This window comes from Choloepus didactylus, chromosome 2, assembly GCF_015220235.1.
Source record: "Choloepus didactylus isolate mChoDid1 chromosome 2, mChoDid1.pri, whole genome shotgun sequence".
Classification (NCBI taxonomy): Eukaryota; Metazoa; Chordata; class Mammalia; order Pilosa; family Megalonychidae; genus Choloepus; species Choloepus didactylus.
This window is the reverse complement of record NC_051308.1, coordinates 76,744,106-76,759,594: the sequence shown is the minus strand read 5'-3', so window position 1 is coordinate 76,759,594 and position 15,489 is coordinate 76,744,106. Positions and strand designations below refer to the sequence as shown.

General features: G+C 35.0%; 1 protein-coding gene across 1 annotated transcript in view; it reads left to right on the top strand.

Moving 5' to 3' along the window:
• The window catches only part of HMCN1 (hemicentin 1), a 511,472-nt gene that overhangs the window by 255,405 nt on the left and 240,578 nt on the right, over positions 1–15,489 (top strand). Inside the window, exons 12-14 of the mRNA XM_037825157.1 lie at positions 7,762–7,903; positions 9,016–9,143; positions 11,369–11,482. Of these exons, the coding sequence (XP_037681085.1) occupies positions 7,762–7,903; positions 9,016–9,143; positions 11,369–11,482 (384 nt within the window). The remainder of the gene's footprint in view (positions 1–7,761; positions 7,904–9,015; positions 9,144–11,368; positions 11,483–15,489) is intronic.

Sequence of the window (15,489 nt, the reverse complement as noted above, 5' to 3'; positions counted from 1 at the left end):
CTATTTGGGACACATTTCCTATGAGCTAATGCTTGAATCAGTAGATGCTTAGCAATACTGATAAGGATCAGTGTGAATGAAACTGAAGTAAAATTTAAACTTCAGGTGGAATTATACCAGATGCAATGATTTTTTTAGGCATAGGTGCCACTTTCCCTATGTGTGGTTATTTCAGTTTTTCTCTCATATCTCTCTCCCTTTCTCATTATCCCTCCTGGCACCACCCTTAACCAGCTGTCACGCCACATACCTGAACTATTAAAGTCCTCTTTTTTTATGGACTTCTTTTCTTCCAGTTTTGTTCTCCCACTCCAATTCATCTACCACAGTGCAAAAAGGTGAATTTCCCTAAATATTTGTTCTAGTTTGCTAATGCTGCTGGAATGCAAAACACCAGAAAATGATTGGCTTTTATAAAGGAGGTTTATTTGGTCACAAAGTTACAGTCTTAAGGCCATAAATTGTCCAAGGTAATGCATCGACAATTGGGTGCCTTCACTGGAGCATGGCCAATGATATCCAGAAAACCTCTGTTAGCTGGGAAGGCACGTGGCTGGCATCTGCTCCAAGGTTCTGGTTTCAAAATGGCTTTCTCCCAGGACATTCCTCTCTAGGTTTTATCTTCTCTCCAAAATGTCACTCTCAGTTGCTCTTGGGGCTTTTGTCCCCTCTTAGCTTCTCCGGAGCAAGAGTCTGCTTTCAAAGGCCGTCTCCAAAATGTCTCTGTAAGCTGAAGCTCCTCTCTCAGCTCCTGCGCATTCTTCAAAGTGTCCCTCTTGGCTGTAGCAAGCTTGCACTTTCTGTCTGAGCTTATATAGTACTCTAGTAAACTAATCAAGGCCTATGCTGAATGGCCGGGGCCACACCAATCAGAGTTATCACCCACAGTTGGGTGGGGCGCATTTCCATGGAAACAACCTAATCCAAACGTTCCAACTTAATCCCCACTAATATGTCTGCCCCACAAGATTGCATCAAAGAGTATGGCTTTTTCTGGGGGACATAATACATTCAAACTGGTACAATATTGCTGTAAATGTCAGTTCACTCTTTATTTAAAACCTTTTTGTGGTTTCCTAATTACCTCAGAATAAAATTCATGCTCCTTAGTTTTCCACGAACTTACCCCTACATATTTGACACTTAACCCTCAACCTTTCCCTTCATAAAACAATGCATGAAAAAAAGGAAACAGAAATATTTCCTTTCAATATATGAATGTTATTTTACATTTAAGAATCACATATTTACACACATTTTCCTTTATTTGTGTTTCCTTAATACGAATAATTGAATATTTGAGTTTAATATTAAGCCATCATCTATATATGAATTAAGAATAGGAAACTATCAGATTAATTCTTTTGTGTCATAAAATATTATTCATGCTGCTAGATTTTATATGTCAAACAAACAGATAATTTTTGGTGTCTGTGTATGAGTTTTTACTTTTCTTAGTATTGAATTTCTCAAAAGGATGGTTGGGTGGTGAGATTCCCAAGTCTCTGCTTCTCCTCTTGTCCTGACTTCAATCTCCAGGACTGAATTTTTGATGACTACTGGATGTTTAGTTTGCCAGGCTCCATGTCCATGCTTTCTTCAGGGAATTCCTCTTTCCCACAAGTTCTTTGATTCTAACCCTCTTCTCTGTTACTTTTCACCCATTCATGATTTCCCATTACCTGAGACAAAGAAGCATCCTCACTGCCTCAGATTACACCATTCTCATTCTAGTTCTTCGACTTCTCAGAGCTGTTATGATTTTAATGTTCCCTAACTAAATTCTTTCTATAACATGAAACCCACCTCATAAATCACCTCTGTGGTAGATTGAATCATGTGCCCCAACAAAAGACATCTTGATCTTAATCTGCTTCCTGTGGGTGTAAACTATTTGTAAATAGGATCTTTTGAAGATGTTATTATCAATTAAGGTGTGGCTAAATTGAATCAGGTAGGTCTTAATCTGTTTTACTGAAGGGATCTGTTTATACTGTTTTATAAAGAGAGGAAATTTGGGCTCAGAGAAGCCAGAAGATGTAGAAGCCAGAAGTCAGACAATGCCAAAGGAGAACACCTTGGACATCACCGTGTGACAGAGGCAGACATGCAAAGCCCCATGAATTGTAACAAGCCATCACCAGAACACTACAGACTCCAAGAGAAAGCATGGCCTACCTGATACCCTGGTTTGAGACCTCTGACCCCTAAAACTTTGAGCTAATAAAGTATTTTTGTTTAAGCCACCCGTTGTGTGGTATTTGTCATAGCAGCTCTGGCAAAATAAGAACCTCCTTTCTGAATTATTTTAATCATTATTGTTCTTGTTTTGATATCCTGTAGAATTTTTATTTTCTGCCACACAATTTTGCACTTAATCATGGCTCCTTTAGTGTGTTTAGCTGTTTTTTCCTAATCAGATTATATGCACCATGAGATGCTTACTGCTCTTTTTTAGCCCAGGCTTTGCACACAATTGACACCAAATAAATGTGTATTCCTTAATTGCTGAATAGACTTCAAAGTAGCTATAAGTAGGGAAGGCTTAAGTCACTAATCTATCTTTCGTGTTTCCATGTTAAAATCAATGATTATTTGAATCACATCAGCAGTTTTAAATTTCATTATGTAAGTACTTTCTTTTCCAGTTATAACACATGCTAGCATATTGCTGCTTACATTTCAAACCACATTCTAATAACAAAATCTGGTAATTATTTCATGAAAAATTTGCAGACGTTTTAAAAAATATTGTTTAAATTAGATCACCCCAGTTTAAAAATTGTATCATGTGAGTGAGTTTGTAAAATTTTACAAAATAGTTTAAAACTGTTGTTTTTCATGTGGTACAGTGGCTACTAAGTTTTCAAATGCTTCAAAAGATCAGGCTTACAAGTAAAAGTTGGAATATGTGGGTGGCATTCATATATGGTGTGATTGTAATGCTTTGTTTGTAACATACTGTCTTCCTATTTATCTGGGAATAGAAATAATTTTCTATTCAATCCATTAGCTGCTCCTTTGTGAGGGGGATTTTTAAGGCTGGGGATGAACAGAGGAGACTTGGTTAAATTTGAATATAGTCAGTGAGTAGCTGACTATAATCAAAGGACCAGATAAAGCCTCCTTTTATTCTTATTGTTATTTCTGTATGAACATTTGAAGTAGTAATTTGTCTTCTAAGGTGTCAGGAAAGGGTAAATGTCTGTCATTAATTAGTCCACGTCACCAGAGAAAATATTTTGATAAAAAAGGAAATATTTCTCAAGATGATTAATAAAGTAAGTTTCTAATGACCAGAATTACTTCACTATGTATAAAATTAACATTATCATAACCACATGCTCATCACATTTTTTTCATAATTCTTTTTTAACATGTTCCAGCTGATATAGGTGTTAGCATTTTATTTTTCCACCAGAAAACATGGAAGTTGCTAAATATCTATTTTATTGAAATTTCTAGTAAAATTTGAGTATTTAGGGACACCTCAAATTTCAGAAGAATTAGATGAGATATAATAAATATTATTTATTAATAGGGTATGTGATCCAAATGGAATAGGAACATGTGAGCATTGTGGTGACCAATTTTGTAAATGTCTAGATAGTACAGATGAACAAATCTATATTTTAAATACTGTTACTGATTTTGTCATCCTTTGTTATGTTTAACCATGTAATGGAATAATAATAATAATAATAATAATAACAGCAAAAATTGCATAGGGCCTCCTGTGTACCAGGCATTTTTCTAAATGTTTTACAATATTAGCTTATCTAAGCCACAATAACCATGTGAGATAGGTACTATTATTATCTCTATTAAGGTATAGACAGACACCATGAGTCAGAAAGGCCTGAGTTTGAATCCTAGCTCCACCTTTGAGTAGCTTTGAAAAAATTATTTGAGTCTTAGTTTCCATATCTGTAAAATGGCGGTGACTCTCATTTCATAGGGTTGTGGTGGAAAATAAATGATGGGTCTAGAGTTAGATACCTGACACAGAATAGGCACTCAATTATCTTTAGTCCACCTTCCTATTACAATGAACTGACTGCCTGAAGTAGAGATTTAGTCCCTAATTGTGCATAATATACTTTTCTATCCTGTATGTTATTAGTTCTTTGAGTGAAGAAAATGCTTGACACGTGGTCGATACCCAATAAACATGTCTTGAACGAATGAACAATAACACACAGAAATTTGCCAAAGTACTCTAAATATACCAGTGATGAGTAATATTGTAAACTGTTGCTTAGTGTTTTAGTTTCCTCGTTGCCAAAGCAAATACTGTGCAATGGGTTGGCTTAAATAATGGGAATTTATTGGGTCACAGTTGTGAGGCTAGGAGAAGTAAAAATCAAGGCATCATCAAGGCAATTTTTTCTTCCAGAAGAATGTGACATTTTGGGGCTGGCTGCCCATAATCCTTATTCCTTGGTTTTTGTCACATGGCAAAGCACATGGCAGGCTCTCCTTGCTTCTCTGTTTGGTTCCATTGATGTCCAGCTCTGACTGCTCCCTCCAGTTCCTTTAGTAATAGGATTAAGACTTATCCTGGTTGGGTTGGAACACACCTTAACCTCATCAAAAAGTCCTACTTACAGTGGGTCCTTGCCCACAGGAATGGATCAAGTTTAGGAACATTTTTTTGGGGGGTACGTAGCTCCAACCCACCATACTTAGATAATTCAAAACACTGTCATTATATGATTAATTTCTTGGTGGTAATTAAGTCACCCTGAAGAGATGTTTGCATTTTAGTTCCTATCAGAGGCATAACAGTAACAATTTAAACCCAGCTGACCACTAACTAAAAAATGCTTCCTGGATATGAATATGATATTGGAAATTTCCAAGAGAGGCAAGATTTTATCTTTCCTAGTCTTTGAAGGTGGAGTGATGGCTGTTTTCACTACTGACCACTTATAATCCTCTTTTTTGTCACTGTTATCATTGATAATATAAGTCTTAAAGTAGCATTAGTTTTTGTTTTTAGTATCATATAATCTTTTTAACTATTTTAAATTCTTGGTGAGAGATTATAGAAATGTATGTATTTTGCTTTTGTCAGAATTAATATACAATAAATGAATTCCTGGCCTTATATCTAATAGAGCACCATCTTCCCATCTATTTGGCTATTGAAAAGCAAGTTGTTATTGGTTGTAGTGGTAAAATGATTGGTGATAATGGGGTGGATGGTGCTCATGATGTTGATAATGATAGTAGTGGTGAAAAGAGATTGAAAACAAACTGGAAAGAATGGGTTAGTTTTCCCCAAGCCTTCTAAGTCCAATTTTTGTACTAATTTTCCTATCAAAAATGATGAGAACATTGCATTGTAAATATGGAGATGTATATTTGGGTTGTTCATGGGCAAATTACTTTATTTCACAGATGGAGTTGAACTATGGCTCTTCAATTCCATGTTATTGCTCCATTGACACTACCATGTTAAAAAAAAACAACACAAAAAACCCTGAAATCCTATCAGGAAATAATATGGCAGAAATTCTAGTTCAGTTTGAAGAAAGCTTTGGAATAGAATTGAGGAACTCAGCCAAAAGGGACTTTTTTTTTTTTTTTTAAGGAATTAAGATGTTTTAACAGTTAAAATGAGTAATGTCTGCTATAAACTTATTTAATCTAATCAAATAAAGGCTGAATTATTTTGACCATTTTTATTCAAGTTTCTTTGGTGGAAATTCAGTTTTGCTTCTGTGTTTGTTTATGACCTTTCAGATTTTTTTTTTTTTTTTTATTGTCAGCAGGAAAATTATTTTCAGGGCAATGGATTTCTCACCTTCTGTGGATGATCTCATCCCATCTGTGTGTTGCACACAGACTTATTTCATGACCCCTAGCAGCACCCTATATCCAGGCTTTATTTGCTAAATGACCTCTTAGCCCTCTGCATCCTGGTCTGGGTAACTGACCGTTTATTTTTATTTTGCTATCTGAATTGCAGTGCTGACCAGTGGGATACTTGTTGGGAAAGAAGCCAGGCCAACTCTGGCAGAAGCCATTAGAAGCTGCCTGAATCTTTGCAGCAGTCCTGTGTCAATATGAGCTAGACATGAGAGGCACTTTAGTTTAGGAGGGTAGGAGAAATGTGGATATCCAATAGATTCCAAAGAGAAAGAAATGCTCCTTTATTTCCTCATCTCCTAGAGATTATCTGTTATACTTCCCTGGCATGTGTTATCCTCCAACATTTCAGGATTGATGAACTCCAGATGGAATCACAATCTGAATTTACTGGCCATGGCCAGTCTGCCCTTGACCTGTATTTCTCTAGCCCTTCACCAAGAAGAAACCATTGGATAATGAAGCTATCAACCAGGTCCAGAAAAACCTTTCAAACATTAACTTCAAAGACTAGATCATCATAATTTGAAAAACACAATGCAAACAGGAAAAAGGGGGGTGATTGTAAGCTGCTAGCAATTAGGCACTAATTGGTTTGTTCATTTGCGTAGCTGCTGCAGTCCTGCAGTACCACTTGTATCTCTTTCAAATGCATGGGATTCCTCAGACTGATTTTTCTTATTGGAACTAAGACATGATTTTCAGACTAATAGTAAGGATACATTATAAATATATTAAGATCTAACTAACTGGGTTTTCCAATTTCATTTATAGTAAAAACCCAATTAAAGGGAAAACAAATTCCATGCCTCTTTAGTTCATCAGTATATCTCCAGAATTTAGCATAGCACTTGGCATACAATAATTGTACAAAAATTTTGTTATTGAGTGAATTTTATTTATTTTTGTTAATGCTCAAAGAATTTGTCTATTTCAGCACTGCAGAAATGAATTTATTTTCATTTAACTTAATTGGGAAATATTTATGCTTAAAGAATCATTTAATATATCTTAAATGGTGCTTTCTTTGAAGATTAATTCTAAATATGTGGTATTATAGATGTAAAATGTATGATTTGAGCAAATATGTCAACATCCTAGGATTGCCCCAGAGACTTTTTGTTTTCATTTTGACAATAAATTCTTGATTTAATGTTTCATTTTCAAAAGTCTTTTTTCCCCCATAGAAGCAGAATACAATAGAAAGTTTCAATAATTGATATTTCTTATTAAGTCAAGGTCCTGTGGCTCTATGGGTGAGAGGTAAATGTTCAGGGTACGGAATCATAAGGGGCTGACAAGTATTGTGGGTCAGATCCAAGTTACAGTTTAGGGTTGGTTTGCCTGCCATTAACATTTTTAAGTGTCTGTCATATGCAAACCACTGCATAACATGCAAGAGATGATAAATACTATGCAATATAATGAATATAAAATATGGACTAATATTGAAGACATGGTCTCTGACCTCAATAAATTTATAATCTAGTAAATAAAAAGAAAGATTAGTTCAAACAAAGCAGACTGCATAGTTAGGACAAATCGTGGCTCCAAACCTGTGTTTACTGTCTAGCTAAAGACCCTATCTAGAGATCCCATAGGTTTATATTGAAGTTCCAGATCAGTGGATAGTACCCAGTGGAAACAAAGAAACGTGGCGTCAGTATCAAATTCATTTTATTCTCAAAGGAGTTTACTTCCCTGCTGTCGTTACTTTTGGTTTTGCTCCCGTTCAAGGAGAGCCAGATCACTGATGGCGTTTATCCATACAGGAAGGCAATAAATGTGCAATGGTGAGAAGCCTGCATATCCTGTAACAGAGTAAGCTCCTAGTATCAAGTTCTGATAAATTGACATTTGATTAGACATGTTTCCTTTTATTTGCAGAACCTCCCAAAGTCACTGTGATGCCCAAGAATCAGTCTTTCACAGGAGGGTCTGAGGTCTCCATCGTGTGTTCTGCAACAGGTTATCCCAAGCCAAAGATCACCTGGACCATTAATGATATGTTTATCATGGGTTCACACAGGTACTGGGTTTGTATCATGTTCTTTGTGTTTTTTAATTGAGTGAGAAGAGTTGATGATATTTCTGGACAAAACTAATCAGACCAAATCCCTAAGATTAAGGGAGTTTTGACCCAAATCCACAACTTTAGGTGATCTAAACAGGACAAGAGCTGTCAAAAAATGATGGATTTATAGAGCTCGAGGTTATTAAGTCTTAAATTCAATAACTGTTAAGTACTCCCCGATTCTTTGAGTTGCACAATATAGCACCATAACTCTTGGTTTGCCTTGAATAGTTAAAATAGGGATAATAAACTTTCTGTCAGGTAGAGTAATGTGTAATTTGAATAAATCTATTAAAGGCATGATCCTGGGATTTAACAGAAGAGAGAGGGAGAGGCAAAAGACAGGACAGTAGCTCGAATTTAAGTATGTGCAGACATTCTACTTTGTAACTACTGTCCACTTTGTCATATTACATTGAGAAGTATTTTATTCTGCTGGATGCTTTTTAAAGACATTGAATCCTCTCATGATTAAAGAGTGTGATGCACATGTGGAACATAAACAATGAGTTTTCCAACCATCGGGCTTCCATTACTCTGGGTTTGGCATGGGGAGGAGGGCTTAGGTATGAGCCAGTAAACTGAGCCAGATTCTATTCCTAGACTCATCACTGACTCACTGTGTGACATGAGCCATTTAGTCCCTAAGGTTTTCTATTTGAAGAACCATTTAGCATAGCAGTTCACCACACAGAGTAAAATTGTCTGGGTGCAAATTTCAGTTCTTTCTCTTAATAACTCTGATTTTGGGCAAGTTATGTCACCTCTTCGCTCATCTGTAAAAATGGAGATAATAGTTTCTAACTCATTGGGCTGTTATGAAGAAAAAAAATTAATAAATGTAAAGCTAGAACAGTTTTTGACACATAGCAAGTACTGGATGGATACATGTTAGCGATTTTTATTATTCTCTCTCTGCAAAATTTTGATGTTAATCATTTCTGCAATCAATACCAAAAATATAACTATCAAATATTTGAAGATATTTGAAAGAAAGGTGCTGTATCACCCTGATACCATTATTATGGTATTTTCAATTTTGTTTTCCTTTTATTTTTTATCCATAGGTATAGGATGACCTCAGAAGGTACCTTATTTATAAAAAATGCAGTTCCCAAAGATGCAGGGATCTATGGTTGCCTGGCAAGTAATTCAGCTGGAACAGATAAACAGATGTCTACCCTCAGATACATTGGCAAGTATAATCAGTTTAAAAGGCAATTAAAATAGGATGAATACCATAAAAAGCAATGCAAAAAATATTTTTCTTTAAACTCATATAAGAATGAGTTATATTCAGTATTATAGTTTATATATTTCACATATTGATTAAACCAAATGTTGTAACTAATTTAATGTAAAACTTCGGGGAATAAATAGTTTTATTAGTCAACAGGAATCAAGGAAGCTTCTGGATTCTGGAAAAGTTGCAGATTGTCTACAGAGTTCTCTCCCTCCACAGTTCATCTGTTGTTGGCAATATTTTACTTTCAAATTAATAAATTTTTTAACCTTTATAGTTGACCTAAACTTCCATTTTACATTTCCCACTTATATTCAAAACTCTTTATAGTATTTTTATCATTTATCTTATCCAGATATTATGTTCCCCTTTAATTTTTCCCCTTCAAACGCAAACATTTATAGAAGACCTACTTTGTTACAATTATTCTATAGAACATTTCTGTTTAATATGGTCATTCTTAAATAAAGGCCTATATACTCAGTGTTGGTTTATAAATTGTGAATAATTAATGGCTAGCCATCCACCCCCTCATTTTTTCTTAATCTCCACTTATTCATAGGAAGGTAGTAAGTGGCAGTGGAAAGGAAGAGGTATAACAAGAGCCATAATAAAGTTAGATAATTGGATTTGGTATGTACAGGTTAGGGAGGGAAAAAAGGTGTTTAGTTTTGAAATTGGTATCCTGGAAAGAGGTCTTTTCATTTATAGAAATGAGAAAGGCAGCATGGAGAATACATTTAGAAGGGAAGATGGCTCTGATTTGTATGTAGATAATTGAATTTAAAATGTTAGAAGACCACCCAGGTGGAGAAGGAACAGACAATTGGGAACATAGAATGGATAGCTGAAGTGAAACTCTACATTGCAGAAACAAATTTTGGTTCAATCACATAAAAGCCAAAATATTCAAAACATTAAAAACTTTGTTATGTACCCATCGTGTGAAAATGTTGCACTTGTGGTTGTGGAGTGTGAAACAAATGAATGCCATAGTCCTTACCTTCTAGGAATCTGCATAACGAGAGTGGGCACATGAAGGAATACAAGAAAGCAGACACACAAATACTACAGTGAGAAGTTGACAGAAGGAAAGATTAATTCTGACTGGGGAATTTGCAAAGATTCCTCAAAGGTGATAGGATTTAAATTCAGTCTACAAGAATGAATGGGATTTGAATTGTGGCAAAGGACATTCAGGCAGAAGAAACAGCTTTTGCAAAGATAAGAAGATAGGAGGTGGCAGGGCAGATTTGGGGATACTACTGTAGCTCTAAACCTTGTGATAAGTGAGGAAGTGTAAAGGAAACTCAGGCTAAAAACAAAGGTGCACACCAGCTTGTGATTTTTGAAACCCAAATTAAGAATTTGGACAATTCTGAAAGCAATAGGGAATCATTGAAGGTTTTTGAGAAAAGCAGTGACATGATTTTTGAGAAGTCATATCTTATCTTTGTTTAAAACTGCCTTAATTGAAGCTTTGATCCCTAAAATGTCCATTTGAGAGGAGAGGTATGAGTGAACTGAAGTTTTAGGCAAGGGGTGAAACAAATAGAGATAAATAAAAAACAAAACAAAACTTAAGAAACATCTATATTTAGCATCAAAGGGAAAGGTAGAGTTGCAACTGGGAGACTCTAATTTTTGTAGATGAAAATTTTAGCCTTAGACTGAAAATATCTCTCTGTAGTTAGACCCGAATATCCTTAAAATCATGTAGAAAAATTTATGAACAAGCTCTTATCCTCAAGTCTTAATTTAGCCATCTGTCTCATCATGTCTCTTTTATTATTTTAATATCATCCCTCCCTCTGTTCCATTAGTATTGCTTCTATAATACGTGTGCAACTTTCCAAGAATTTTCTTTCTTTACACGCCTTTTCTCATAAAGACCTTTCAATATCCTACCTCTTTTGGACTCTGTTTTATCATAATTATTTTTGTTTTATTCATTATCTCTGCCTAATATACTTTTTTGGCCTTAATAAATGGTCTTTTCATCAGACACATTTATGTGCCTGTGCTTTATTAGAATTTACTTCTGTGTTACAAATGCTGAAGTAGCCACAAGCACATGAATACTGATAATTTTTTTTTATTATTGATTTAGTGAACGTGAACAAGGTACATGTGGTATTGTGCCAGATGTTGATTATTTGCTTGTTTGTTCTTTTCAGAAGCTCCAAAGTTGACTGTAGTACAGAGTGAGCTTTTGGTTGCCCTTGGGGATACAGCAGTTATGGAATGTAAAACCTCTGGCATCCCTCTACCTCAAGTTAAATGGTTCAAAGGTATACTTCTTAAGTATATTCATAAAAGGTTGATTTACTTTTGTTTTCTCTTTTATAAAAAAAGGCTTTGTTAAAAATTTGTTTTGGTGTGTAACTTAGCAGCCTCATAAAATGTGTTTATGTTCTCACTGGAGACTATAGCTCAAAATTCTGAACTCTAAATTCCAGGATTTGACATCTGGTGTGGATTATAGGGCCATGAAAATCATAGAAGGGAAGTCTGCCTTTGCTAATCCATCTGAACGTTCTTTTTGTTAGTTTAGGATTGTTTCCTTTAGAAAATTGTCCAGGAATATTCAGTTAACATTTGAAATGGTCTCACTGATTTCAGTTCACTTTTCTTAGAGAGGATAACTGTCACCATTCACAAGCTTTTGAGGTTCTCAAAGATGCTTTTCATAAAGTACTCAAATGAAGACACACATTGAAGCTTATTGGAAACTGAAAGAAATGCATTTCATGGCCAGCTGTATCATCCACTTGCTTGTATCAAATATAGACATTATCTGCCTGTATTTGTAACATAAAGACTACCCCTCTGTGATTCTATAATAAAACAACAGTAAAGTACCATTTGACCTTACTGAAAATACACTTGAATCCTGGTCAAGGCTAAAATTGTGACAATAAGTATCTGTAAAAAGCCTACTTCTGCTTCTGTCTCATTTCTTCCAATTCATGAGAAAGAAAAAGTCCCACAAATACCCTAGCAGCGAGGTTGCTAGGATTATTGAGATACTGTTTGCAAAATATTTTTTAATCTTCAGATGAAAACTGCTAAATAGTACAAAGCACTTTTGTTATGATCTTGTTTGTCAAATCACTGATGTTCCCATAGTAACAAGTTGATGTCATAATCACAAAATTATGAATTTACCTCGGGTTCAAACTCTTGGGGTACATGAGGCAAAAAAGAAAGGCTTTACATAGAAAACACTTTTAATAATACAAATCGAAAACAGAGAGGATAACGATAAGATAATGCCATTTTCATATTACATGCTTTCTAGTCTTATATTTTCTCTGATAAGAAAGCATTTCTGGATTTGCTCTTTAATCAGCTTTATTTCAATTAATATAAATTATTTTTTTTTACTTATTTAAAACACTTAAATCCTTTAATTGCAAAATGAAATAGATATTAATTTGAAATTCATATTATAATTAAATAGATCCAGAAAAAATGTGTTGTAGAAGCAGTATTTCATTTTTTAAAATGTTAGGAGTTTATGTGGAAAATAAAAATAAAAAAAATAATGGAGCATGCGGATTTCTCTGCCTGTATATAGCAGTCATATAGAAAGTCTTATTTTCCCAAATTGTGGCTGAATAAGTTGATCTCCATGCCAGCTTTGTTCCCACAAATGACTTAGAAGCCAAGGGAGGTGAGAGGGAGCCCTGCTGCCATCACCTTACTTGACAGCCACCATAGAGGAGATTCTGAAATCAACTCCCTATTACTTTCTTCTCTCAGTCAAAGATGTTGGAGTTCATTGGGCACAGTCAATAACATCTTATTTCCCTATCCGAATTATGGATCAATAGAGATAGAATGTGGCATTAAATTTGGACATTACATTTGGAAGAGCTCTGATGGTTATCAACAATATGCAGAGCTGCCCTGAACCCCAGGATCCTAGTCACAGATGGACAATTTACTGCCTGGATCACCAAACCAGAGGGCAAACTCTTCTATATGCAGATTGACTCCAAAGAGAAAGGAGCAGAGCAGAGGATTAGAAAAAAATCCTTCCTCTTGGAAATCATAAGGGTGGAGAAGAAGAGTTCCTTCCTAGTCATAAGAATAACTTTTTCATTTCTTCAGGCATTTCTGATTGAATAAAGTAGGTGTTTAAAAAGAAAAAATGTTAATAAGCTGTATCTCATTCACATCATCAAAGAATAGAAATTCCCTAAGTATAAATGCTCAGCCAAAATTTTAAGACTTTCTATTTTAGAAATGAGCATCATGAAGTGAGTTCAGAGGAGAATCAGGGACACTATTAAAATGTTATGAAAGGACATTTGTGGTAAAATATTAAAGAAATTGGATGGTTCTCAAAGTGTTGTCTGGGAATTCTCGCAATTCTTTCAGGGGGTCCATGAGGTCAAAACTGTTTTCATAATAATACCAAGACTTCATTGTTTTTTTCACACTCATTGTCTCATGAACATATGGTGGAGTCTTCTGGAAGTTTTATGGCATGCAGAGGCAAAGTGTACACCCAGCTGTCTTCTATTAAGCTAAATGTTATAGAGATTTGCAAAAAATATGAAACAGTGCCACTCTTCTCACTAAATTTCTCCTGCTTTGGAAAATAAAGTTATTTTTCATAAAATATGTTTATTATGTTAAAATGTCATGAGTTTAGGTTATTTTAAAAGAAATTAGTACATGTGTTTTAAAATTTCTCCATGTAATTTCTAAGATACTAACTATAAATAAATATAATCCACATAAAAAGTGTTTTGGGGTCCTCAATTTTTAAGAATGTAAAGGGATCCTGAGACAAAAGAAGTTTGAGGTTCATTTAATTACCATGAACAATTTGAAGGGATCTAATTCCAGGGATAATGATCTCCCTATCCATAGAGGCCAGGATTAAATTTAAACTTGCAAAAAGAGAACGCCTCTCAGTGGCAATGATTGTTAAATCCTAGAATACTGTCATATTTTACTATGTATAGCTTTCTTCCAGTTCTAGCTAATTAAGGGATAGATTAAAACTAAATAATCCCTGTTTCATTTCCATCTAAAAGATTCTGTATTTCTCTAGGGCTTCTCAATAATTTGATAAGTAACTTGTCGGTTGAAATCAAGAAGGGAAGACTATCAAATTTTATCAAAATACAAATTTTATTGAACAGTGTTTGCCAATTTATATTTTGTTTCATTACTGCTATTCTTTAAACATTTTGTTTTGGAAAAAAAAAAAAGCTACCGTCAAAAAGTTATATCCTCTGGCATAGACAGAAGAAATAAGGAGAAGTAAATTCCAAAGCTCTAAATGAATTTTAGTCCAAATATTTTAAGACTTGACGAACAGTTAGGTCACACTGCATCGTCCCTGGTGGGAGGAAAGTTTATGTCAACATCATCTGCTTTTATTTATGAAAATTTCCCAGAGGCACATGGACATAGCTTTAGTTGCTTCACTCATTCTCGCATGGTATGTAGTAGCAAGCTTAAAAAGATGATTAGCGTTTTAAATATTGGAATGCTGAAAAATACTTGGTTTTTGGCAGTGCAGTTGGATGCTAATGTAATTTTTTGTTTTTAAATTTAGAGTGCCTCTGACCTCCTCTCCTTCCAAAATATAAAAACAAAAAGAGAATTGTCTGTCTATTGCCCTGACTGTACTGGCGGTTCTTTTTGTATTGTCCTAGAGAATTACTCACTCTTGGGTTCTCTTTGCCTACAGATGCTAAGGCAGCTACTTCTATAAGCCTCAGGCCCAAGGCACATGACTAGTGTGTGACTTTTTAGACAGGACCTTTTCTGACTTGACATCTGGGAGTGCTTTGAAACCCTACGAGAAATCGTCCTCAAAGTCCTGGGAAGTTTTTAGAACCCCCTAAATATTCTATATCACCCTTTACAAAAGCAAACAAAAAAGATGTGGACACTGAGCTGGAATTAAACATCCAGTAGTAAATACTTTTTATGATACTGGTCATCCTGGTTAATTTCATTCTTTGAAGGGCAGATACCACTGGATGAGGGATAAGGAGGTGAAGCCTCACCTAACTTACAGCTTTGTTGAGGCCTTGCCTGTCTTCAAATAGTAGTGGTTTTCTGGGAATTTGAGGTGCTGCAGTGAAGCATAGCATATACAGGTAACCCAGATAAAACTAGACTTTCTTAGGTCATCCTGGACAATGAGGGTCAAATTCAATGTGTCATTCCATCTCTCACACATTTATCCTCTGGTTAACCCCTCCCCACACAAATCCACAAAATCACAACTCCAACTTCAAAAGTTTTGATGAATAATAAAGATTTTGCT